Source organism: Biomphalaria glabrata, chromosome 1, assembly GCF_947242115.1.
Source record: "Biomphalaria glabrata chromosome 1, xgBioGlab47.1, whole genome shotgun sequence".
NCBI lineage: Eukaryota > Metazoa > Mollusca > Gastropoda > Planorbidae > Biomphalaria > Biomphalaria glabrata.
In genome coordinates, this window is record NC_074711.1 from 85,517,767 (window position 1) to 85,542,821 (window position 25,055).

The 25,055-nt window shown below is 38.1% G+C and overlaps 1 protein-coding gene across 1 annotated transcript in view; it reads right to left on the reverse strand.

Moving 5' to 3' along the window:
* Positions 1–6,387: 6,387 nt before the first annotated feature.
* The window catches only part of LOC106077350 (solute carrier family 28 member 3-like), a 25,420-nt gene continuing 6,752 nt past the window's right edge, over positions 6,388–25,055 (reverse strand). The window contains exons 4-13 of the mRNA XM_056018290.1: positions 23,280–23,424; positions 22,273–22,470; positions 20,449–20,610; positions 20,134–20,259; positions 18,062–18,195; positions 16,104–16,272; positions 15,542–15,685; positions 14,886–14,999; positions 9,616–9,796; positions 6,388–8,158 (exon numbers count right to left, since the gene is read on the reverse strand). Of these exons, the coding sequence (XP_055874265.1) occupies positions 8,139–8,158; positions 9,616–9,796; positions 14,886–14,999; positions 15,542–15,685; positions 16,104–16,272; positions 18,062–18,195; positions 20,134–20,259; positions 20,449–20,610; positions 22,273–22,470; positions 23,280–23,424 (1,393 nt within the window). The 3' untranslated portion in view covers positions 6,388–8,138. The remainder of the gene's footprint in view (positions 8,159–9,615; positions 9,797–14,885; positions 15,000–15,541; positions 15,686–16,103; positions 16,273–18,061; positions 18,196–20,133; positions 20,260–20,448; positions 20,611–22,272; positions 22,471–23,279; positions 23,425–25,055) is intronic.

Genomic DNA, 25,055 nt, shown 5'->3' on the forward strand with positions numbered 1-25,055 from the left:
TTCTTTAGTGTTTAAATAAATTCCAGAGTCTTGAGGGTATAAGCATCATCATCACCATCATCTTTCCTTTGATTTCCTCATGGAAGACAGGGCCTCAGTAAAAACACGTCACTATCCACGGTCTCTTGCTTATTTTTTTTTATGGCTTCCCAGCTCTTTCTAGTCGGCCTCATCTAGTATACAGCGTTGACGTGTTCTTTTTTGGTCTTCCTCTATGTCTTGCTCCCTGGGGGGGGGGTTCCTCTCTAAGGCCTGTCTAGCTCTGTTGTTTGTATCTTTTCTAAGGGCGTGACCAATCCTTCTCCACTTCCTAAGATCTGCACCACTATATTTTTCTGCCAAATCATCTCCCACATTTTGGTGTTTTCTACTTTGTCAAACCAGTGTATTTTAGAGATATTTCTCAGACATCTGTTGATGAAGGTCGGTATAAGCATACAGCTACACAAGTATCAAACTCATCAGCTGCTTCTAGTTCAATTTCTTCATGTTGTAAAAGTAAAAGGTCTCCAGTCATGCCCTTCGATCTCTAGGGCAGATGATGTAAATGTCATCTGTTTCTGTACCCAACACAACAACCAACCGCTTTTACTTTTTATCCATCTATTATCAGGTACCCATTAGACTTAGAGGCGACCAAAGATCTCGAAATAAAAAAAATACGTCTTCACCAGGATTCGAACCCGGAACCCTGGTTTGGAAGCCAAACGCTGTAACGCGCCTCCTCCTCATGTCGTGGATCATACTCATCGGCATTATCCTCTCAGTACACAGATTTAATACGCAGGGCTCCAGCCAAACTGGCTCTGGTCCTAAAATATCGTGAAAAAACGGTTTGGCCTAACTCTAATTAATTAGTTAGTTCTTCTAAAATGCCATGGACAAGATCTAAAAAAGAAAATTAACTTCTCCACTAAAACTGTATAGAAGGCCAACTGATAAGGGTCGCATATCTTCTAACGTCTGAAGACCAACTTAAGCCAACACTATGGCCCCTTTTTAATAGTGGCAGGTCGACCTGACCTCCTTGCCCAAACTACACACTGATCCTTCTCAAAAATCAAAACATTGAGGAGTCATTCACAACAGAGGTCAATTGGAGTCATCCAGACAATAAGTCACAATGAATAAATAGACTAAAAAAAAAAAAAGTAGGAAGATATTCACACTAACATGTTTGTCTGTTTACAAAAAAAAAAAGGTTACAAAGACAGTTTGTGTGGAGACACAAACTCAAAATCGGCCCCCAAAGTGGTCCACCGAGGCAGGTAAAAAGGCAGGTTTCAATATTTTCAGAAAGAACATCAGAATGAAATTCTATCAAAGACAAACGACAGAGAATAATGGAGTAAGAAGACTGACGGATCTTGTGTGGTGCTCCAACGGTCCACAGGCCAAAGGATAGGTGAAAGTGCATGTGAAATTAGATGTGAACCTGGCCTAACTAATGTCTTATAATGAATGTATAATTGCTCTAATTGTTTTGTAAAGGGACAATCTCTTATTCCTCAAGAAAAAAAAAATTCCGTAAAAAAGAAAAATTCCTTTACTTCAGTGTTCTACCGTCTTTGAGTAATTATGCAGTTCACGCGATAATATGAAAAACTACTTATTAATTGTTGTTTTAAATTATGTCTACCTTTAATGCAAAGTAAATATATTTTTTATTTATACAAAAAGTAAACATTTTTTGTGTCAATGTAGTAGTTAGTATAACAGAACTTAACTTAGCAATACAAATGTAAAAAAAAAATTGACAAAAATCTAAAACCGTTAGCATACATGTTTAAAAATGGTAAATTATAATCTCCCCTACTAAGAAGCCTACCGTGCTTGTTACTATTAATAGTGATTTGTTGTAAAAGTGGTGTATTTTTATGAAAAAAACTGCTTGCATAAGTGATTTAAAAAATTAGACTTTTCGTTTTTAGATTTTTAGAAAAGAAAAAAGTAGCCGTTGCATCAGAACTTTAAATGGTCTAAAATATTATGATATGGGATTTTCACTATGTTTTCTAGTTTACGAGATCTAAACGGGACGGACAGACGGATGAAAATTCTAGACAAAACTAATAGCGTCTTTCCCCTTTCAGGAGCCGCTAAAAATTGCTCAAAAACCAAATATGCTTTGAGAATTTTTTTTTAACAACGACAATAGAGAAACAATGATTTTATTGACTTTATTTTGAACGCATGTCGTGTTTAAATGTAGCGAACACAAAGGCTGGGGGTACACAAAAAATGTTTTTATTCTTTATATTATTTTTTTGACAGCAGAGAACAAAACAGTAATTATTTTGATAAACATTCCGTGAAATGAACAAATCGATGAAGAAAAATTGGTTATTTCAAAATGATTTACATCTTTTTTTTCTCCCACTTAAAACTGAAACTAAGAACAGGAGAAAGCAAATGAAAACAAAAGTTTTGCAATGTTTAATATTGAGTTATGTCCTCCTTGTTAACAAGAGACTTCACTTTTCACTTGTGGCTTGTCAACTCCATTAAATACTTTTTTTTTTCATCTAAGACTTGTCAATGTCATCTCAGGTAGCCAATTATTCTCTCAAACAAGCTTCGGGAGGCGTGTTATGTTCTTGGTAGGGTTTCCCTTAGGCATAGTCAAACTAGGCAGGTGCCTAGTGCCTTGATTTGTAGAGGCCTTCTACTTTGCAATACATATGTGTGCTTTACAATTAAAAGACGAAAAAGCGAAACAAGTCATCGATGTTTTGTAGGAGTACACTAGGTTTTTAATAAATGCATAATTTTATTTTTTCGTTAATTTTTTTTTTCTATTTTATTTGGAGACACCAAATTCACTAGACGCTACTTCTGTACATGACGTTCAAAACAGTGAAGGAAAACTTCAATTTCTATTACAGAATTTTGCAAAGCATAGTTTAAAGAAGCAGTACTTTTTACCTTTTGGTTTACAAAATTAACATTTCTTTAAAGAGTTGAGCCTCTTATTATGATTTCGATCAAAACGAGAATGTAATAAGGCATTAGAAGACACAATAATATCTTATCTTATCTTATATAATACAGACGTTACTTCAAAAAAGAAGATGATTACGTCCTACGCGTCATGCATTTAGTCATGCATATTAACCAATGATTTAAATTCCGCAAAGTCACTGGTTTTCCTGGCTAGCTCAGGCAACCCATGCCATGCTCTAATAGCACTAGGAAAGATGGAGTATTTGTACAAATTTGTCCTAGCATATGGGACGAGGAATGTGCCTTTGATAGACAAATAACAAGAATATAAATTGAAAATAAATTTCTGAAATATTCAGTTTCTAATAAGAACTACATAACGTTGAATTTCTAAAGGAATCAGACTAAGGTGCTTTACGAAGAACTGTCAACGAAAAGAAAGTTTTCCCACTACATCTCTACAGGGCCGGTCTTAGACCACTGCAACCTATGCGGCCGCAGTGGGCCCCGCACTTTCATAGGCCCCGCGCAAATTGTAGGTGTAAATTATTAAATTAAACCATCTTAACTTATCATTAAAGGGTTCATGGAATTCTCATGAAATTGCAAAATATACGAAAAAGTCATGAAAATCTCCTGAAATTATTAAAATCTTCTAAAAACTGATGCAAATCTCCTTAAAAATAGACAAAATTGTCATTCAAAATGGACAACACCAATCCTACTTGCGATTAAAAAAAAAAACGGCATTGTCAGCTTTCATTTAATAAAAATGTAATAATAAGGCGAATTTTAACCAAAACAAGAAGTTCAAATACTTAATTTACTTTAATAGTCACTGGCATTTAACTATATATCTTAATCTATCTCGACCTCTTAATTAAAAAAAAACAAAACAAAAGCGATATTTTGCTAGTCGATAGTAAATCTAAAAGGCAGATCTGAATGTTTATCGGCTTTTAGTTGGAAAACTACTATCTACTACAGATGGTTCGTAAAGTTAATTTGACAGTGATTTTGTACTTAGTAAAGAATGAATAAAATGCAAAGACGAATTTATTTTCTAATACAAAATCTAAATTTTCACTTATTATCCTTATCACAACCTAGAATGGGCCCCGCGCAATCCGTTTCGCATAGGGCCCCGCATTCTGTAGGACCGGCCCTGCATCTCTAGATAAACAATCAAATCGTTCTGAAGGTTTTTGATGCCATTTTCTTTGGTGATCTAACAATTAGACTGATCATTCATAATGAAGATTATTATTTATAGGATTATCATCATCATTGCCTATCATATCCGTCAGGTAGGAGAAAGTAGGTGTTACTTTTATTGGTATCAATAACTTTGTATATAAACAATTAGCATATACACGGGATAAAACAAGTTAGACATTACATAAATAGTTTGCACAAAAGCTGGCGCTCGAAATAAGCCAAGACTTTTGTATAGATGTCTACGTAATCCTAATTCACTCGATATCTATGTGTACGTACCAGACCACATACCAGACACAGAAATCCTAAAGATGTCCAACATGCGCAGTATTAATGCGAAAGTAAAAAGGTCACAACTTCGATGGGAGGGACATGTAGTCAGACAATCGCCTTCCCAAGCTACTTCTGTACGGGGAGTTGTGTGCAGGAAAGCGCTCCCAGGGAGGCCAATACAAGTGCTATAAAGACACTCTCAAGAGCTCCTTCAAGCCATGAGATATCGACATTCACGGCTGGGAAGCACTAGCTCTCGATCGCCCCTCTCGGCGAGAAGTTGTGAGTCTCGGAGTCTCAAGATTTGAAGCAAGAAGAGTAGCCAGGGTGAAAGAGCGCCGAACCAACAAAAAGCTGAGAGAAGAAGCAGACCTATCAGCAACTGACCTAACCCACCCATGCCACGTATGCGGTCGGCATAATTTGTCCAGAAAAGGTGAAAACATTCAAAGAAATAATGTTAACTAGGAACACTGTGGCAGATAGAATAAATGACATGTCAGTCAGATTGCGTGAACTATTAACCCTTAAAACGCGTGTGGTAGTTTAGCCTCTAAACATCACAATTGTGTATGCACTCATTGTAAAACAGTTCAGCACTTTAAGGGTTAAAGAACAAAATAGTTGATTTTGAATTCTTTTCATTGGCTCTCGATGAGTCAACTGATGTAACGGGTGTAGCACAGTTAGCTTTATTCATAAGGGCTTTTGACAAGAATTAAGAGATACACGAGGAACTACTTGAGATCTGTTCTATGCATAACACCACAACAAGCAAGGATGTTTTTGAGGATAAGAAGAAGTGTACTAAAATAAAATGAGAAAAATAGTTATTCAGTAGTTTGCATTTAAATTGATTTCCTTTATTAAAAAAATGTCATTTAAAACTGAAACTTTCTTTTGCGATTCAGGACACCGTTATAAATTATTTATGGACCAGGGCAGTAGATCTCAATTCTATTTGAGTGTATATCCTTGGAAAATATCTTAAGAAACCGTCGCTGAATGTTATAACATACGTACAATGTGATGGAGAAAAACGTCTAGAGATACTCGCGATCGAGATACCAGGTCTATAAATAGTTCCGGATTTAAAGTTTAATAACAAGATTGTGAACTCGGAGAGAAACACAAATTGTAAACTATGAAAGCAAGTCGTGTTTTGAACCTCACTGGCTTTAGCTTTATACAAATATATACAATAGTGAAAATACAACAGTATTAACATAATATCAAACTTTTTCTTTATTACAAAATATTATCATATATTTATATATAAAAAAATAGGTATATAATAACATAAAAAAAAGTCCAAATACTCAATGCCAGATATTGGGCTATCTATGTTGACTACAACTCTACTCCAATAGAGATATACATTAGGTTTAGGTAAAACGAAGAATACTAAACTATTTGAAACCATTTGTTACGGTTTTCTTATTCTACAATAATAATAATAATAATAATAATAATAATAATAATAACACATATGGTGGACAGTGCAGTGAAAAATACAGCTGTTTCTTAAGACCCTTTATTTCCTCTAAACTCCGACACCGTCGTTGACTTGTAGAATCAAAGTGCTGGTAGACAGCTAAACCGCTGCAGTCGTATTATGTCTTAACTTGTAAAACTTGAAATAACCTGAATAAGTTCTAAGTCAGGGGTTCTCAACCTGTGGGTCGCGATCCCTTTGGGGGTCGATTGACGATTTGCCAGGGGGTCGCCTAAGACCATCGAAAATATAGATATATTGTCTATTCTTCTACTGCCGTATGTGTGTGTGTGTGGGGGGGGGGGGTCGCGGCAGATCGACGGATTGTAAAAAGGGGTCGCCGAGCATAAAAGGTTGAGAACCGCTGTAATCTAAGTGGACAATACTATATATTACGTCTTTTACAATATAGACAAATTTGAACTTGAGATGAAAAAAAATAAATGTAGTAAACTTTAGGAATTAATAAAAATGGTATTTTGAACAAAGAAAACCCCAACAAACTAACTCACTACAAAAACACGTCTTTTCAGTCTGACAATCTGGAGTCGTCTGTCCTCTTCAAGACAGCTGACTACAATGACGCTTATCTGGCATCATTTACAACCAATCGCTAACTTCTTCCCACCGTCACCATAGAAACACACACAATGCATAGTGGGATATAGTGTCATTAGTGTAATAGAAGAGAGCACCTGGTGGCATGCGGCTTCCGGTCACTTTCAAAAGCCGCGGGATACACATTTGAGACCAAAAGAAAATCCGCTGCCGAGGACAGACGCAGACGACAAAAAGGAAATCTTAATCGACCAAAGGCGACAAATGGTTATGCTTGAAACGGTTGTGGCAAAATATGTAGTTCACAGCTGGGGCTGCGTTGCAACAGGAAATACTGCATTCCTCATAAATTTTTGGACTTGAAGACAAGCCTTATTTTTATTATTATTATTATAAAATATCCATTTACACTATTGTATGCTCACCATTAATTAGTTACAGAACCTTTCAATAAAAAAGAAGTCACTCGATTATTAGCATAAGGGTAACAATACACATCCTACAAAAAACAGAAGATAATTAGATCCCACGCAGTTCATGTATCAATCTAGTTACAGATTTGAGTTATTGCGCTCCCTACAATTGAAGGAATATGGAATTACGAAATACATTTATATTTTTAATATAATATAAGTATAAAAACATTTTTAACGTCAGCTAAAATTGTTATTAACGATTTAGAAAAAAACAACAAAAGTCTTATTAAAACGGCAAGAAATGTTTATTTTCAAAAACTTTCTGACATCATAGTCAGTGTGAAGGGAGATATTGAAACTGTCATCAGAGATTTAACAATCTAGAACTAAACCAATGACTGATAATGAGGGTGTAACTGGTCGAGCACAACGACCAACAGCTTTTACTTTCTCATACTAATGCCCGTAACTAAATTCTCCTTTAAAAACAATACCAACCATCAAGTGAGATTCAAAATCAGGAATAACTCCACCACAACGCCCTCTCCTCCCGCCCCATCCCCCGCAAAAAAACAACAAAAAACAAAAACAGTAGATCTATTTTTACTGTAATATAACATTCATAAAGTCTCTACCATCAATACAAACATACGATCCAACAAGCAAGCAGAATGAAACGAAGCGAAACTTATTTATATCTCTGACTGTGCCAGAACAAAGTTGCAACTCACAATACTCAGGTACAATTCGAGCCAGAAATGAGTTGCCTGATAAGACAAATAAAATCAATCTCTCGGCAGCATTTTAATTTTCTACATCAACATGAACGCTCGACATTAAAAAATGCATTGAGCATTGTCATGTAAAATTTGTTAATGTTAGTAAAGACTACATATATTGCCGAAGCTTTTTATGAATGATATAACTTCAGGTTAGATTGCTATGGCCTACGAGACTCAATAGCGTACAAAGTTCATGTGTCTACGAGGAATCAACTCTTTTGTGGTAAATGATTTTTAAATACTAGAACTGTTTTTGGTATCCTGATTACATTTTCACAAGAACCGCTCGGATGTAAGCTCGAGAGGGAGAAACTTTCATAACCAAAATATGTATTTTTAATCTGCAGGAAAGAGAACGATTATATCCAAAGCAAACTACATAGATTTAGCTCACTCTGGTATCAATAATAATCTGGTAATTTCCTATTTTTAAGTCTTTGGGTTAGATCGACATTACGCTGTAAACATTATTCCTGAAAAAAAAATGGAATAACAAATATCATGATCTTAACGATTTTGTAAATAAATAAAAAATCTATTTAAGCTTATCAAAAGAAACAGTAGAATTAAAAAAGATACATCTTAATAAAATTATATAAAGAAAAATGCAGACATTGACATTTTTTTCTTAATATATAGCCGCTTGCTTTTAGCATTATGATTCTCCCAGCCACCAGGTTTGAAAGGGGAACTTTACTTCTCCCAGCCACAAGGTCTGAAAGGGGAACTTTACTTCTCCCAGCCACAAGGTCTGAAAGAGGAATTTACTTCTCCCAGCCACAAGGTATGAAAGGGGAACTTTACATCTCCCAGCCACAAGGTATGAAAGGGGAACTTTACATCTCCCAGCCGAAAGGTCTGAAAGGGAACTTTACTTCTCCCAGCCAAAAGGTCTGAAAGGGGAACTTTACTTCTCACAGCCACAAGGTCTAAAAGAGGAATTTACTTCTCCCAGCCACAAGGTATGAAAGGGGAACTTTACATCTCCCAGCCGAACGGTCTGAAAGGGAACTTTACTTCTCCCAGCCACAAGGTCGGAAAGGGGAACTTTACTTCTCCCAGCCACAAGGTATGAAAGGGGAACTTTACTTCTCCCAGCCACCAGGTATGAAAAGGGAACTTTACTTCTCCCAGCCACCAGGTATGAAAGGGGAACTTTACTTCTCCCAGCCACAAGGTCTGAAAGGGGAACTTTACATCTCCCAGCTGAAAGGTCTTAAAGGGAACTTTACTTCTCCCAGCCACAAGGTCTGAAAGGGGAACTTTACTTCTCCCAGCCATAAGGTCTGAAAGGGAACTTTACTACTCCCAACCACAAAGTCTGAAAGAGGAACTTTACTTCTCCCAACCACAAGGTTTGAAAGGGGAACTTTACTTCTCCCAGCCACAAGGTCTGAAAGGGGAACTTTACTACTCCCAACCACAAAGTCTGAAAGAGGAACTTTACATCTCCCAACCACAAGGTCTGAAAGGGGAACTTTACTTCTCCCAAACACAAAGTCTGAAAGGGGAACTTTACTTCTGCCAGATACAAGGTCTGAAAGGAGAACTTTACTTCTCCCAACCACAAAGTCTGAAAGGGGAACTTTACTTCTGCCAGATAAAGGTCTGAAAGGAGAACTTTACTTCTCCCAACCACAAAGTCTGAAAAGGGAACTTCCAGCTACAAGGTCTGAAAGGGGAACTTTACTTTTCCCAGCTACAAGGTCTAAAAGGGGAACTTCCAGCTACAAGGTCTGAAAGGGGAACTTTACTTCTCCCAACCACAAGATCTGAAAGGGGAACTTTACTTCTCCCAGCCCACAGTATTAAAATATGTCTAAAGTAAAGTCTCCAGCTCTGATTTGTTAAGTTTAAGCTTAACTTGAAGACTACCAAGACATTACAACCAATAACTAAAGTAACGAATGAAGTCTCAAAGATGACCAACCTGCAACTGCCCCTGTGACGTAGTTGGTCATGTTGCCGGCTATGAATGCACTCATCACCAAGGAGATAATGTCATCTTTTCTTTTGGGGCACATAGGAATCAGAGTGCCCAGGCAAAATCCTATAGCTGGAAAGGCTGAGAGGCCACATAGTGCATAGGTACTGATCACCTCTGACCTCTCCTGAAAACAACAGAGGAAATGGTCTATTGAATTGAAAACTAAATGGAAATAGATAGATTATGTGGATACATTACAATTTTACTGTATGCACGACGTTTGAACATTACTTAATATATTCAAAACCTTTGAATCAACATCACTTATTTTATCAAGGCATTTGTACCAACATCATATATATTCTAAAAAGGCATCTGTAACGTCACATATTAGGATGGCTGCCTGGTCGTGCGGTTTGCGTGCTGGACTGTCTTTCGGAATTATCTATGCTCCCGGGGTCAAACCTTACCCACTCCCATCCCCGTCGTCCTGCGGGAGGTTTGGGCTAGGAAGTAAATTATCTTCAACTCTGAAGGAACATTCGACAAATGTAAAACATATTCTAACAAGGCTTTGTATGAACATATCATATTGTATTAGGTATCTGTAGAAACATCACACATTGTATCAAGGCATCAACAACATTACATATTCAATCACTGCCATTATAGAATCACATATATTATTAAGGCTCGTGTGCAGGGATATTAAAAGGTCCATGGTGTGACATCTCGTCATGGATCATGTAAGCTACCTAAGCTTGTTACATTTCAACATCTGTCATGTTACATATCTGAAGCTACTCTAACGATGGGATTGTGTAGACCATACGATGGGATTGTGTAGACCATACGGTGGGATTGTGTAGACCATGCGGTGGGATTGTGTAGACCATACGGTGGGATTGTGTTGACCATACGGTGGGATTGTGTAGACCATACGATGGGATTGTGTAGACCATACGATGGGATTGTGTAGACCATACGATGGGATTGTGTAGACCATACGATGGGATTGTGTAGACCTTACGATGGGATTGTGTAGACCATACGATGGGATTGTGTAGACCATACGATGGGATTGTGTAGACCATACGATGGGATTGTGTAGACCATACGATGGGATTGTGTAGACCATACGATGGGATTGTGTAGACCATACGATGGGATTGTGTAGACCTTACGATGGGATTGTGTAGACCATACGATGGGATTGTGTAGACCATACGATGGGATTGTGTAGACCATACGGTGGGATTGTGTAGACCATACGGTGGGATTGTGTAGACCATACGATGGGATTGTGTAGACCATACGGTGGGATTGTGTAGACCATACGGTGGGATTGTGCAGACCATACGATGGGATTGTGTAGACCATACGATGGGATTGTGCAGACCATACGATGGGATTGTGTAGACCATACGATGGGATTGTGTAGACCATACGATGGGATTGTGTAGACCATACGATGGGATTGTGTAGACCATACGATGGGATTGTGTAGACCATACGATGGGATTGTGTAGACCATACGATGGGATTGTGTAGACCATACGATGGGATTGTGTAGACCATACGATGGGATTGTGTAGACCATACGATGGGATTGTGTAGACCATACGATGGGATTGTGTAGACCATACGATGGGATTGTGTAGACCTTACGATGGGATTGTGTAGACCATACGATGGGATTGTGTAGACCATACGATGGGATTGTGTAGACCATACGGTGGGATTGTGTAGACCATACGGTGGGATTGTGTAGACCATACGATGGGATTGTGTAGACCATACGGTGGGATTGTGTAGACCATACGATGGGATTGTGCAGACCATACGATGGGATTGTGTAGACCATACGATGGGATTGTGCAGACCATACGATGGGATTGTGTAGACCATACGATGGGATTGTGTAGACCATACGATGGGATTGTGTAGACCATACGATGGGATTGTGTAGACCATACGATGGGATTGTGTAGACCATACGATGGGATTGTGTAGACCATACGATGGGATTGTGTAGACCATACGATGGGATTGTGTAGACCATACGATGGGATTGTGTAGACCATACGATGGGATTGTGTAGACCATACGATGGGATTGTGTAGACCATACGATGGGATTGTGTAGACCTTACGATGGGATTGTGTAGACCATACGATGGGATTGTGTAGACCATACGATGGGATTGTGTAGACCATACGGTGGGATTGTGTAGACAATACGGTGGGATTGTGTAGACCATACGGTGGGATTGTGTAGACCATACGGTGGGATTGTGTAGACCATACGATGGGATTGTGTAGACCATACGATGGGATTGTGTAGACCATACGATGGGATTGTGTAGACCATACGATGGGATTGTGTAGACCATACGATGGGATTGTGTAGACCATACGATGGGATTGTGTAGACCATACGATGGGATTGTGTAGACCATACGATGGGATTGTGTAGACCATACGATGGGATTGTGTAGACCATACGATGGGATTGTGTAGACCATACGATGGGATTGTGTAGACCATACGATGGGATTGTGTAGACCATACGATGGGATTGTGTAGACCATACGATGGGATTGTGTAGACCATACGATGGGATTGTGTAGACCATACGATGGGATTGTGTAGACCATACGATGGGATTGTGTAGACCATACGATGGGATTGTGTAGACCATACGATGGGATTGTTTAGACCATACGGTGGGATTGTGTAGACCATACGGTGGGATTGTGTAGACCATACGATGGGATTGTGTAGACCATACGATGGGATTGTGTAGACCATACGATGGGATTGTGTAGACCATACGGTGGGATTGTGCAGACCATACGATGGGATTGTGTAGACCATACGATGGGATTGTGTAGACCATACGATGGGATTGTGTAGACCATACGATGGGATTGTGTAGACCATACGATGGGATTGTGTAGACCATACGATGGGATTGTGTAGACCATACGATGGGATTGTGTAGACCATACGATGGGATTGTGTAGACCTTACGATGGGATTGTGTAGACCATACGATGGGATTGTGTAGACCATACGATGGGATTGTGTAGACCATACGATGGGATTGTGTAGACCATACGATGGGATTGTGTAGACCATACGATGGGATTGTGTAGACCATACGATGGGATTGTGTAGACCATACGATGGGATTGTGTAGACCATACGATGGGATTGTGTAGACCATACGATGGGATTGTGTAGACCATACGATGGGATTGTGTAGACCATACGATGGGATTGTGTAGACCTTACGATGGGATTGTGTAGACCATACGATGGGATTGTGTAGACCATACGATGGGATTGTGTAGACCATACGGTGGGATTGTGTAGACCATACGGTGGGATTGTGTAGACCATACGGTGGGATTGTGTAGACCATACGGTGGGATTGTGTAGACCATACGATGGGATTGTGTAGACCATACGATGGGATTGTGTAGACCATACGATGGGATTGTGTAGACCATACGATGGGATTGTGTAGACCATACGATGGGATTGTGTAGACCATACGATGGGATTGTGTAGACCATACGATGGGATTGTGTAGACCATACGATGGGATTGTGTAGACCATACGATGGGATTGTGTAGACCATACGATGGGATTGTGTAGACCATACGATGGGATTGTGTAGACCATACGATGGGATTGTGTAGACCATACGATGGGATTGTGTAGACCATACGATGGGATTGTGTAGACCATACGATGGGATTGTGTAGACCATACGATGGGATTGTGTAGACCATACGATGGGATTGTGTAGACCATACGATGGGATTGTGTAGACCATACGATGGGATTGTGTAGACCATACGATGGGATTGTGTAGACCATACGATGGGATTGTGTAGACCATACGGTGGGATTGTGTAGACTATACGATGGGATTGTGTAGACCATACGATGGGATTGTGTAGACCATACGATGGGATTGTGTAGACCATACGGTGGGATTGTGCAGACCATACGATGGGATTGTGTAGACCATACGATGGGATTGTGTAGACCATACGATGGGATTGTGTAGACCATACGATGGGATTGTGTAGACCATACGATGGGATTGTGTAGACCATACGATGGGATTGTGTAGACCATACGATGGGATTGTGTAGACCTTACGATGGGATTGTGTAGACCATACGATGGGATTGTGTAGACCATACGATGCTGCTGCTTAGATTAGAGTTGAGATGTCATGTTAACGTTGTGTATGTCTTTTATTGAAGACCACCGGCAGACAATCGTTATGCCTGCGCTAATTGTGAGAAAATATGTAGGCCGCAGCTGGGGCTCTGTAGCCACGGGAAATACTGCATTTCTCATTAATCTTCGGGCTCAAAGACAAGCCTTAGTATTATTATTATGTATGATCACTCAAACAACATTGTAATGCCAAAGATATTAATTTTAAATATAAGTTTAAACAGGAATACGTTTTAAAATAATTACAATTTTTCAAGAACTTAACACCACTATAATGATGAAAACTCGTTATAAATAAACAATACAATATAATTTTAATGTACAGACTATCATTACCAAAGACCCGAAACAGTTAATGCATCCTCTACAATCTGCGTCTTTCTACCTTTTTTAAAACCATCTAAGCTATGATTTGCGAGTATGGACAATTTTAATGTAGTCGAAGTTTTAAATAACAAATGTAAAGATCTTCTTGCTGCGTAAATACTCCATGTTCTTGAAATACACCAGCGACCAACTAAAAACAAGGTATTTTTAAACATACGACTTTGACGCGTTGATTACGAGACAGCTACCGACGCCCCAGTTTTTACGTCATTTCAGCTACCACATAAGCTACCACATAAGCTACCTTGTAGCAACAAAACGTTGGGTAAGACTTATGTCAAAACATCACGACGTTTACTCCCCACCCCCCCGCCCCTATTCAACAACCTTAATAACAAATCATTTCAGGCTATGTTCAGGTAAGGTTTAGATATCAGATTTCCAAGAAAAAAAAAAAATAGTGGAGAAAAGGGGAGGTAAAAAGCCAGGCCAACCTGGTCCCGATCTGCCAACAGCTACCAGGACAGCCCCACAACTTAAGTTCATTGAAAATACTTAAAAAGTTGACAGCATGTCTTTTGTGTCATAATTTACATTCTGTTTTGTTTTCCTTTTAATAGATTGAAAGCTGTCAACGTCCTGTAATTGTTCAGGCTGAGTCAACACTAACTCTGCATTTAACTTACCGACATAAAACCTTTATAGAGTGTGGTGTTGGTCTCCGTTAGGATGACGTCTTCACCCGACACGTACCACGAAGCATTGGAGTTGCTGGCGTAGCTTTCGAAAACATGACGATTCTAGATAAAACAAGCAAAGTATTTTTTAAAATCCTTTAAAAAAAAAAGAAAAACAAAGATTATCAAGGGAAAGAACTTCGCACTTTATAGATGTGTCTCTCAAAATGTAGATACCAAACAAAATAATTAAATACCAATAAATTGCCAAATTTGTTATTTTTAATAGATTAATGTCATTTAAGGTACAATAAAATTTAGTTTAAAGTTTCAACTTGATAATGGGTATGGTAGAAATAACGTTTTCAATAATGCAAGGAGCTGAAACTCTACAAATTCAGCTCTATCTGTGAATACTTAAGAAATAACTTACATTGTTATTCCTGGATCCGCCCACAATAGTAACAATAAATTGACTAATCTGTTATTTTTTATTATGAATTCATGTCTTGTTCATGCCAATGAATAATAGTGCAAAGTTTCAACCTGATCCGATAACGGGTGTGGGAGAAATAACTTGTACCAACTTTTTTTCCAGTCAAATAGACAGAGTAAGTTGATATAAGTTTTGTAATACAAATAGGTAAACTGGCCAGGTCACTCACTTTAATCATTAGTCCTAAATCTGCGTAGGCAACGAAAGGCGTCGCCATAAATTTCACCCCCATCAGAGATCCGATTCTGCCACTGTCCTCTGGGTCGATGCCCATGAGAAAAGTTATCGGGTAGAGTAGGTATGCACACAGGAACTAAAAGAAATGCAAAGTAAGGAAACCATAAAAGAATACACAGTAAGATGCCATAATAAAAATTAAAAAATAAAACTAAGATTATAACACACCGAAAGCCTTTACTTAAGGAGGTTGGTCGTTGTGCTGGCCACATGTCATCCTCGTTAGCCGTGGGCCATAGAAACAAAAGTCATTTATATCATCTGCCCTGTAGATCGCACGGCCTGAATGGGGAGCTTTTTTTTTACTTGCATATTCTAATGCAACGTAAATAAGATGTCAATTTCAAATCCGAAGTAAAATGATGTCATAATTAAATTTAAATAGAAGGATGTCATATTCTGACATGTCATATCTCATTTCAGTGTAATATGATTCTTATAAGTGAGATAAACATTTAATTAATTTAGTGTATTGGAGATAAAATGCAGCTTACATCAAAGGTCATTCCCTGGACTCCAGCCCTCTCACCAAGCCAGACCAAAGTGGCGTTGGTCAAGTTTAAAATGGACACAAAGGCCATCATGTTGACCATAATCGCCGCTACCAGCTTCGTGGAGAATGCTGCACCGTCTGAAGCTGCTTGAACCAGAGTTTTAGGAGAGCTGCAGACAAGGGAAATAATCAGTAGACATTCTAATACACATTAAATATAAGCATTACAATAAATTTTAAACGGTCTTTGTCTATTTTAGATTTTTAAAGATTTTCTAGATTTAAACAATAAAATAGATAAAGAAGATAAAGCTATATAGCGAAACGAAGGAGTCAAATAGGATCGTAAAAAAAAAATAATATAAAAGAAGCCTAAAAAATTAATTTGTTTAAGAAGAAAGCTTATACGAAGTGTAATTATATCAATTAGCTTGGGTAATTCATGTAATTAAATTTGTAATAGATCTAGACCAATAGCAATAAATCTGTGCGATTAATACTATTTTTACCAATTGTTTTTGTTTAGCGTTACCAAATGCTTTTAGCTTTTTCAGTACGCTAAGATTCTATCACTTACCTGGACCAGTTGGGAAAAATGTGGGGCAGTGGATGGGTGAATTTTACTGTGATTGGTTTTTAAAAGCATTTACTCAAAACAAAAATTCGATCTCATTGCCCACACCTCCTAAAGCCGACATTCTAACCGCTCTGTTAGGGAAGTGACTATGAGTATAAAACACTGTATAGTTATGTATTGTTTGTTTCAAAGTTACTTTAAAGCGGCGACCCATAAATGGAATAACTCTGTTTTTATCATTACTTTAGTCAAGTACTATTTCTTTTCCTTATTCAAAATACCAAACAAAATATTTAATTACCAATAATTAATAAACTAGTTGGTTCATTTTTTTTTATTGATTCTTGTATTGTCAAGTAATTGTGTAAAATTTCAGTTTGATCCAAGATTATATATTGGATAAATAACGTGTACAAACGTTTTACCAGACAAACAGACAAACAGGCAGACAGACAAAGAGACTAAGTTGATATAAGGTTTGTAATGAAATAAAAAGCACACCGCCGCGGACGCTGTATTTAATAATTATTAGAAATTTACCAACTTAGAAGAAATTTGATAATACGATTATGAAGAAGTGGATAAAAATAATCACTTTTAAAAAACCCATAGGTACGATAAGTATCCAGTGACAAATATATTTAGGCGAATCAGACTACATCGATGTTATGAAAACATTCTTGTGATATTATGTAAATATATAAAAGTAAGATAGAAGAGACTACTTTTATTTTTTTAAAGTAAAGCTTATGGTGAGTGAAATAGCATTTTGAATAAAGTATTCCATTATTTGTTATAGATCTAGAGTCTAGACTAACAATATTAAATTTGTGCCGTTGGAAATATTTGTATTATTATTATTTTTTTATCTTAACACTCTTGCATTCAGGAATCGCCTGGCGTACCTAAGACAGCTTACGACAGTTCCGCTCTTGTTGCATCATTCACATTGTATAGCCACCAACCAATCGCTAACTTCTTCTCACCGTCACCATAGAAACAACACACACACACGAACACACTCTGTAACACACGGTTCTATCACATTCAACAGCAGGGGCGAACTGGCTATAAGGGCATTCGGGCAAATGCTCAGTAGGCCGGTGTCCAATAGGGCCATGGAAAGGGCTGCATGAATGCCAGTAAATTGTTTTAATATTTATAATATTCTCTTTCAAAGCAACACTTTGAGCGTCGTCATTTGAAAAAAAAAAGGGGGACAGGTAGGTCTATGATTGGACGTCCATTATGTGGCATACAATTTGTGTGTCTGATTGTATAGAAATGCCAAAGCCGATTTTGACACCCAGTCCGCCCCTACTCAACGCTGATGCGGCATGAGACACCTATGTTGCCCCTCAGGTTGGTCAAGAATTACTTACTTCTCGTCTCTTGCCCTTATGTCCTTCTGTGTGTCCAGGTCAACAGTCTCCATCTCTGGGTACATGAGTTTGGAGATTGCCAGCGCTGCAGGAGCGGAGATAATGGCGGCTGTCAACAGATGACTTGCTGGGGCCTGGCCAATATACTTAAGTCTTATTAAGGTTATATAGACAAAAACACTTAGGGCTTAATTAAGGTGATGCAGACCAAAACACTTAAGTGTTACTAAGGTGATGTAGACCAATAGATATAGGTTTTATTAAGGTGATATAGACCGATATAGGTTTTATTAAGGTGATTTAGACCGATATAGGTTTTATTAAGGTGATATAGACCGATATAGGTTTTATTAAGGTGATTTAGACCGATATAGGTTTTATTAAAGTGATATAGACCGATATAGGTTTTTATTAAGGTGATATAGACCGATATAGGTTTTATTAAGGTGATATAGACCGATATAGGTCTTATCAAGGTGATATAGACCGATATAGGTTTTATTAAGGTGATATAGACCGATAGAAAATAGAAGACTTAGATCTTCTGTAGGTGATAGAGACCAACATACTTCAGTTTATATTTTTAGCAACAGTAATCAATAAATATTCTTGGTAACCATGCATTTTAAACATGCAAAGATTGATATATTAATTTGTCTCTATATTTATTCTACATATAACAAGCTATCATAATAATGGTAGTGAAGTTAAATGAAGTTTGATAGAAGAGGTGTATTAGTAACGTAAGATACATGAAAATGATATATGCGACTACACTTAGGGAAACAGGTGCATCAAACTGTAATATTGATATAAACAGTTAATTAAAATATCTTAGACGGTCAATGTCTATATTGAATCTCAGAGGCGGCGAGTGGGGCAACCGACCTAGCCCCTTCGCCTTTTTGGGGCCCTTCCATAAAAATAGTATTTTATCACTCTCAGCCCATTGTATAAATATACTCTGGCTCCATGCATTTCCAAGACCGCCTGTGGTCTGAAGCGACAGAGCGAGTTATTTCAAACTTAATAGAAAGTTCTTATGTTGATTTGTAAGAACTTTTTTTTTATTACAATGTCGCTAGTCTATTATACGTGAGAAGATCTAATGTGATTATTTTGCAATGGATATTGTAAGAGACACCAATGTTTTACAATATAAAATCTAGAAGTTATTTCCCTTATTCGATATTAAACAAAATAATTAATTACCAGTTTAAGTTGACTAATTGGTTATCTTTTTAATTAATTCATGTCTAGCTAGATACAATAAATTATTGTTTATAGTTTCGACTTGATCCGACAATAGGTGTGGACGAAATAAACTGTTCAATTACCTGAAGGGAACAAACCCTACATATTTAGGCTAATTTAGACCTATCTTTGAATACTGTAGAGACTTTCTCCCTTGTTGGTATGAAACAAATAGTTAATTAAAAGTAATTTATTGACTAATTATTTAAATTTTGATTTAACTTATGTTTATGTCAGACAGACAGACAGACAGAGTGAGTAATATAAGCTTTGTGAAAAGCTTTTGCATTCAGCCAGAACGATCATTAGATTGGGAGAGAGACAAACACAAGAGACGGAGAGTCTTGAGACAAGAGTCAGTAAGAGAGTCAGTAAGAGAGTCAGTAAGAGAGTCAGAAAGAGAGTCAGAAAGAGAGTCAGTAAGAGAGTCAGTTAGAGAGTAAGAGAGTCAGTAAGAGAGTCAGTAAGAGAGTCAGTAAGAGAGTCAGTAAGAGAGTTAGTTAGAGAGTCAGTAAGAGAGTCAGTAAGAGTCAGTAAGAGAGTCAGTAAGAGAGTCAGTAAGAGAGTCAGTAAGAGAATCAGTAAGAGAGTCAGTAAGAGAATCAGTAAGAGAGTCAGAAAGAAAGTCAGTAAGAGAGTCAGTAAGAGAATCAGTAAGAGAGTCAGTAAGAGAATCAGTAAAAGAGTCAGTAAGAGAGTCAGTATGAGAATCAGTAAGAGAGTCAGTAAGAGAGTCAGTAAGAGAGTCAGTAAGAGAGCCAGTAAGAAAGTCAATGACATATTCCGTAAGTCAAACAGGAATATATGCTAATACTTACCCCAGATTTGATAAACATGGCCATAAAAGCCCCGGATATACTGGAAAACCCACAAGTCATGACAGCGTGGAGTTCCGACTTTGTTATGGTGGGTAGGTAGGGGCGGATAAACAGCGGGGCTTCGGACTGAAATTAGAAACGGGAACCTTTTTTTAAATTTTTTTTTTATAAACATTGTCTATTTTTTTATTTTTAAAGAGCAATATAATAAACTGAATAACAAAATTACAAGTGAAATGAATTAAAAAGCTGCTAAAAACTGAGTTTACTGGCATCTATGGAGCACATAATTCTGTAAACGATGTTTAAACTTACCAGACCAATGAAGATGTTGGCGGCCGATACAACCGACTCTACTGGACCAGTGTTCAGACACATTGATATTGCTCGGCCTAGTTTTAAGACAACGAGCTCTAACACACCGTAGTAGTCAAGTACAAATATACAAGAGTTGAAGAACACTATCACACCAGCGGACTGAAACAGAGAATAAGACAGTTAACTATCAACAAATCTTCACGCTTTACTAGTGGTATTATGTAGTGAACTGAGGAAATAGTAAAATTACGCCCAAATGCATACAATTTTTAGTTACATTTGTAGACTAAAAAAAAAAGTATAAATATAACATAGGATATTAAATTGTTCTCTTTCGTTTATACGTTTTAAAAGCACGTTTTCTTATTCCGTATGCTAGGAATAATTTGTACAAGTGATCCATCTACCATAGCACTATTACAGCCTAGAGCGGTAAAACTAAAAACTTAGTTTCAGTCTCTAGCACACCACGGCTAGATTTACCAATGCATACACATAGGACGTAGTTATATTCTCTTTTGAATGAACGTCTGTAATAAATAAGATAAGATAAGTGGATACAAAATTTCTGAGACGTGGAAGCAAGATTCACAGTAGTAAAAGTTTTGGAACTATCCAAAAAGTTCTGCGCTGCTTTAAATTCTGAATAAAAAAGGTTATCATGTGTTTTCAGGTGTGTTCAAATGTGTTTACATGTGTTCAAATGTGTTTACATGTGTTTTTATACGTGTAGAAGTGTGCCTGTTTGTAGAACGCAAGGTTAAAAAGTATTAAAAGAGGTAACGATTTCAGAACTGGGTTATTATCGACGTGAACTTTTCTTGTCTCTATAATACATGCATAGAGAACAATAGTATCCCGAAAGTCATCCTCTACGGACAACTCGCGACTGGCTCAAGAAAAACTGGTTGCCCCCACCTCCGTTACATAGATGTAATAAGACCTCAAATCAGTGAACATCAATACTGACCATTGGGAAGACATAGCTCTAGACCGCACCAAATGGAGAGAGACAGTGACCGAAAAACCTATGGACAGTGAAAGAACATGGGTCTCAGCTCAGGAAGAAAATCGTACGATTCAGAAAAATGGCCAGCTCCTCTACCACCGAAGCAAGAGCCACCTTAACCTGCGCTATTTGTGGACGGGAGTGTCTCTCCAAAATAGGGCTCCACAGCCACATGAGGAAGTGTGCTCTGAGATGAACCAGAGTCGTTCTACGACTGAAGGAGGCCAACTAACTAAGTGCACGCAGTTAACATAAACATGGGGACGGGGTAAACTATGCCCCTTCTTTCCTCCACCACCCGGGAGGGTTAGAGAAAACAGATGCCGCCAATGAGAAGGAAAAGTGACCCCTCCCCCACCACCAAAAAAAAAAGTTATTAAAAAAACATGACATCGAAAATATCATACTTTCGTTTTTTACACTTTGCAACTTTGTAGCCTGGGCTCTGCTAAAATCTGGCAAACAAGATACATATTTAAAGCTATTAATATCTCTGCAAAATACTTACATAGCTGAAACCTAGTTCCCTACTTTCAGATCATGTGGTCTATACGGCAGATGATATAAAGGTCCAACGGTTAAAGAGGGTATCATGTGGCCAGCACAACGACCAACAGCCTTTACTTTCTTCAAACTAATGTCAGGTACATATAAGAGCTGGATGCACTCAGAGAAGCTCTTTACATCCCGAAATTTAAAATTCCAGTCTTCACCTGGATTCGAACCTGGGAACCTCCGATTCTGCAGCCAAGTGTTTTACCGCTCAGCCACCGCGCTCCCTAGCTGAAGTCTAAGCAACACTAACTACATACCTCAAAGAAGAAGCCTGCTCTGGTGTTTCTGAAACTATCTCCGAACACGAAAGCTGCTCCGCTGTCAGAAAAGCGTACAAATAAGTTGACCTGGTCCCCGACCCACTTGAACATTTCGTAACCAACTTCTGTTCGAAGAGTTAGAATGGCAAAAGAAAACTGGAGGACAAAACCCCAGAATACTGGATGCCAATCAATCTGTAAAATAGTTTAAAAACAACTTTCAGTTGTATTTGGTTGAAACAGACTTAAAAACAAGCAAAATAAAAAAATCCTATTTTTTTTTTATTTAAAAAAAAATTCAAATGGGATTAACTCCGCACTTACAGCTATATCTCTCTGTAATGTATAAGTTTTTTCCCTTGTTCTATATCTAAGCAATCGAATTAATTACCCATAAGTAATTGAGTAATTGGTTAATTTTTTAATTTAAAATTTATTCATGTTTTAGTGGACTCAATAAATAATTGTTTCAAGTTTGTTCTGAGAATGTATTTGGGAGACAGACAGATTGAGCTGATAAAAGGTTTTTAAAAACATTAGACTAGAAATGAATATTAGCTAATATTAGTTTTTTTTATTAATTAACAAAACCGATAAGATGACATTATCTCTACGTAATGCATTCAAAGTCTCAAATAGGCTACAGGTAAAAGGAAATTCATATGTCTACGACGACATTAAGTAGTTATGATAATATCCATTCCATCTCTCTCAACTCGACCATTAAATCTTTACGTTGTATAGCAAAACGTTCACCATCCATCCTAATGGCAGGACCGCCCATGGAGGGGCCCCCGGGCCTGCTCTGCCATATCTTTCCATTCTGATGTGTCCTGGACTTTACGTCTCCAAGCCAGTACTCTTAGCTGTTGTAGATCTGCTTCTACAACATCAAGCCACTGTACTCGTGGTCTGACACATTCTTGGACATTTTTTTTGTAAATTGACGTTACTGTTAAATCTAATCACACCAATGAAAATGATAAATTTTCTAAGCCTATTACCCTGCTAGGGCTGGCCGAGAGTAGAAAACATGTGGCCACAAGGACGAAGAGACCAATCAAGGCTTGGACATTCTGTGGGCTCTGTGAGATGACCGAGACCCCGAGATACACAGACAAAGAAATGGTCACTGCTAAATAGAGGAAACTGAAAAAACACAAACAACAAATAAACAAATCTTAATTTGTGTAGTGTTGTCTAATATGGTATTTCCCTGTGTGGTATTGTTAAGTGTGTTATTTCTAAGTGTGTTATTGTTTAGTGTGGTATTTTTCTGTGTGGTATCTCTCAGTGTGGTATTGTTATGTGTGGTATTTGACATGTAGAATTTTGTTCATTGTGTGGAACTTCTTTCTCTGTGGTATTGCCATGTGTGGTCTTGAATTGTGTGGTATTTTTTTTATGTGTTATCGTTCAGAGCGGTATTTTTCCAATCTGGTTTGCCCCCTGTGGTATTTGTTTAGTGTGGTATTCTGTGCGTATTGAATTATAAGGTATTGTCCTGTCTCGTGTTGTCCACTGTGGTCATATTTGTTCATTGTAAACAAAACTTTAAAATGAGTAATTAAATTGTATGAACGTATCACAAGTACTATGAATATAGCTTTCTTAAATTCCTAGCTTTTAAAATACTAACTTAATATGAAAAACTAACACTTTTCAATATCTCCCTTGAAAGGACCATGGAAGATGCCCTAGAGGGCTATGAAGATACTGTAAGCATTGGAGGAAGAAGAATTACTAACCTTCATGTATGACATTGATGGCCTAGCAGGGACAGAAGAAGAACTAGCTGACCTGGTGATGCGCATAGACAAGACTTCCGCAGCTTATGGTATGCAAGTAGATGCCGAAAAAACTCACATTATGACCAATAGCCAACAGGGCTTTAAAAGAGGCATCAGTATTGGAGGTGAAAAGCGGACTAGTGTCAGTAGTTTCAAATACCTCGGAGCTATCGTCTAAGATGAGGAAACGAAACCTGAACTATTGGCCCGAATCGCACAGTCCACAGCAGCTTTTTCAAAACTTAAAATAATATGGAAAGACATAGGCATACCCTTCGGCACCAAAATCAGACTGATGCGCTGATGGCCATATTTTTAAATGATTGTGATTCTTGCAAGGTCTTCTGCGCTTGCAAAGACCTTCCTTCAGGGAACAGTACCAGGAAAAAGAAGAAGAGGCAGACAGAGAAAACGATGGGAAGACAACTTAAAAAAAGGGACGGGCCTGCCATTGAAGGAGGTTGTGACTAAGGCAAAAGACAGAGAGGAATGGAGAAAGACGGTCGACAAATCTTTATACAAAAAAGCACGGAATCTAACACTATATCAATAGTTATAGAACACCTGGCCGTAAGAGAACACTGGCATGTTATATATAATACGTTAAACATCAAAACTGTTTAAGGGATCTTCTTCTTCTTCTTGAAACTGTCAGGAAGAGTTGAGAATTAGGCTCTTGGAACTCTAGGCAAGCAAAAGTTAACAAAAGCTCCCTCTCACCGGCCTGGCGGGTGGGTCAGACTCGCGGTAAGAGGCCGGGTACACTAAGACCCGCGCCATTTTCCTTTTCTATACCAGGCTAACCGTGCGGGACACGCCATTTATGTAACGGCCTCTTGAGAAACAGCGCCTGGATTGTGACAAGGTTGTGGGAGCTTTTTTTTACAACTCTGCACAGTGCAATGAGGATGCTCTCGCACCCCCCCCCCTTAGGCACCCCCACGGGAGTCTTGTTTTGCTACCCTCTAGCCTAATCGTTTCCTCCTACGA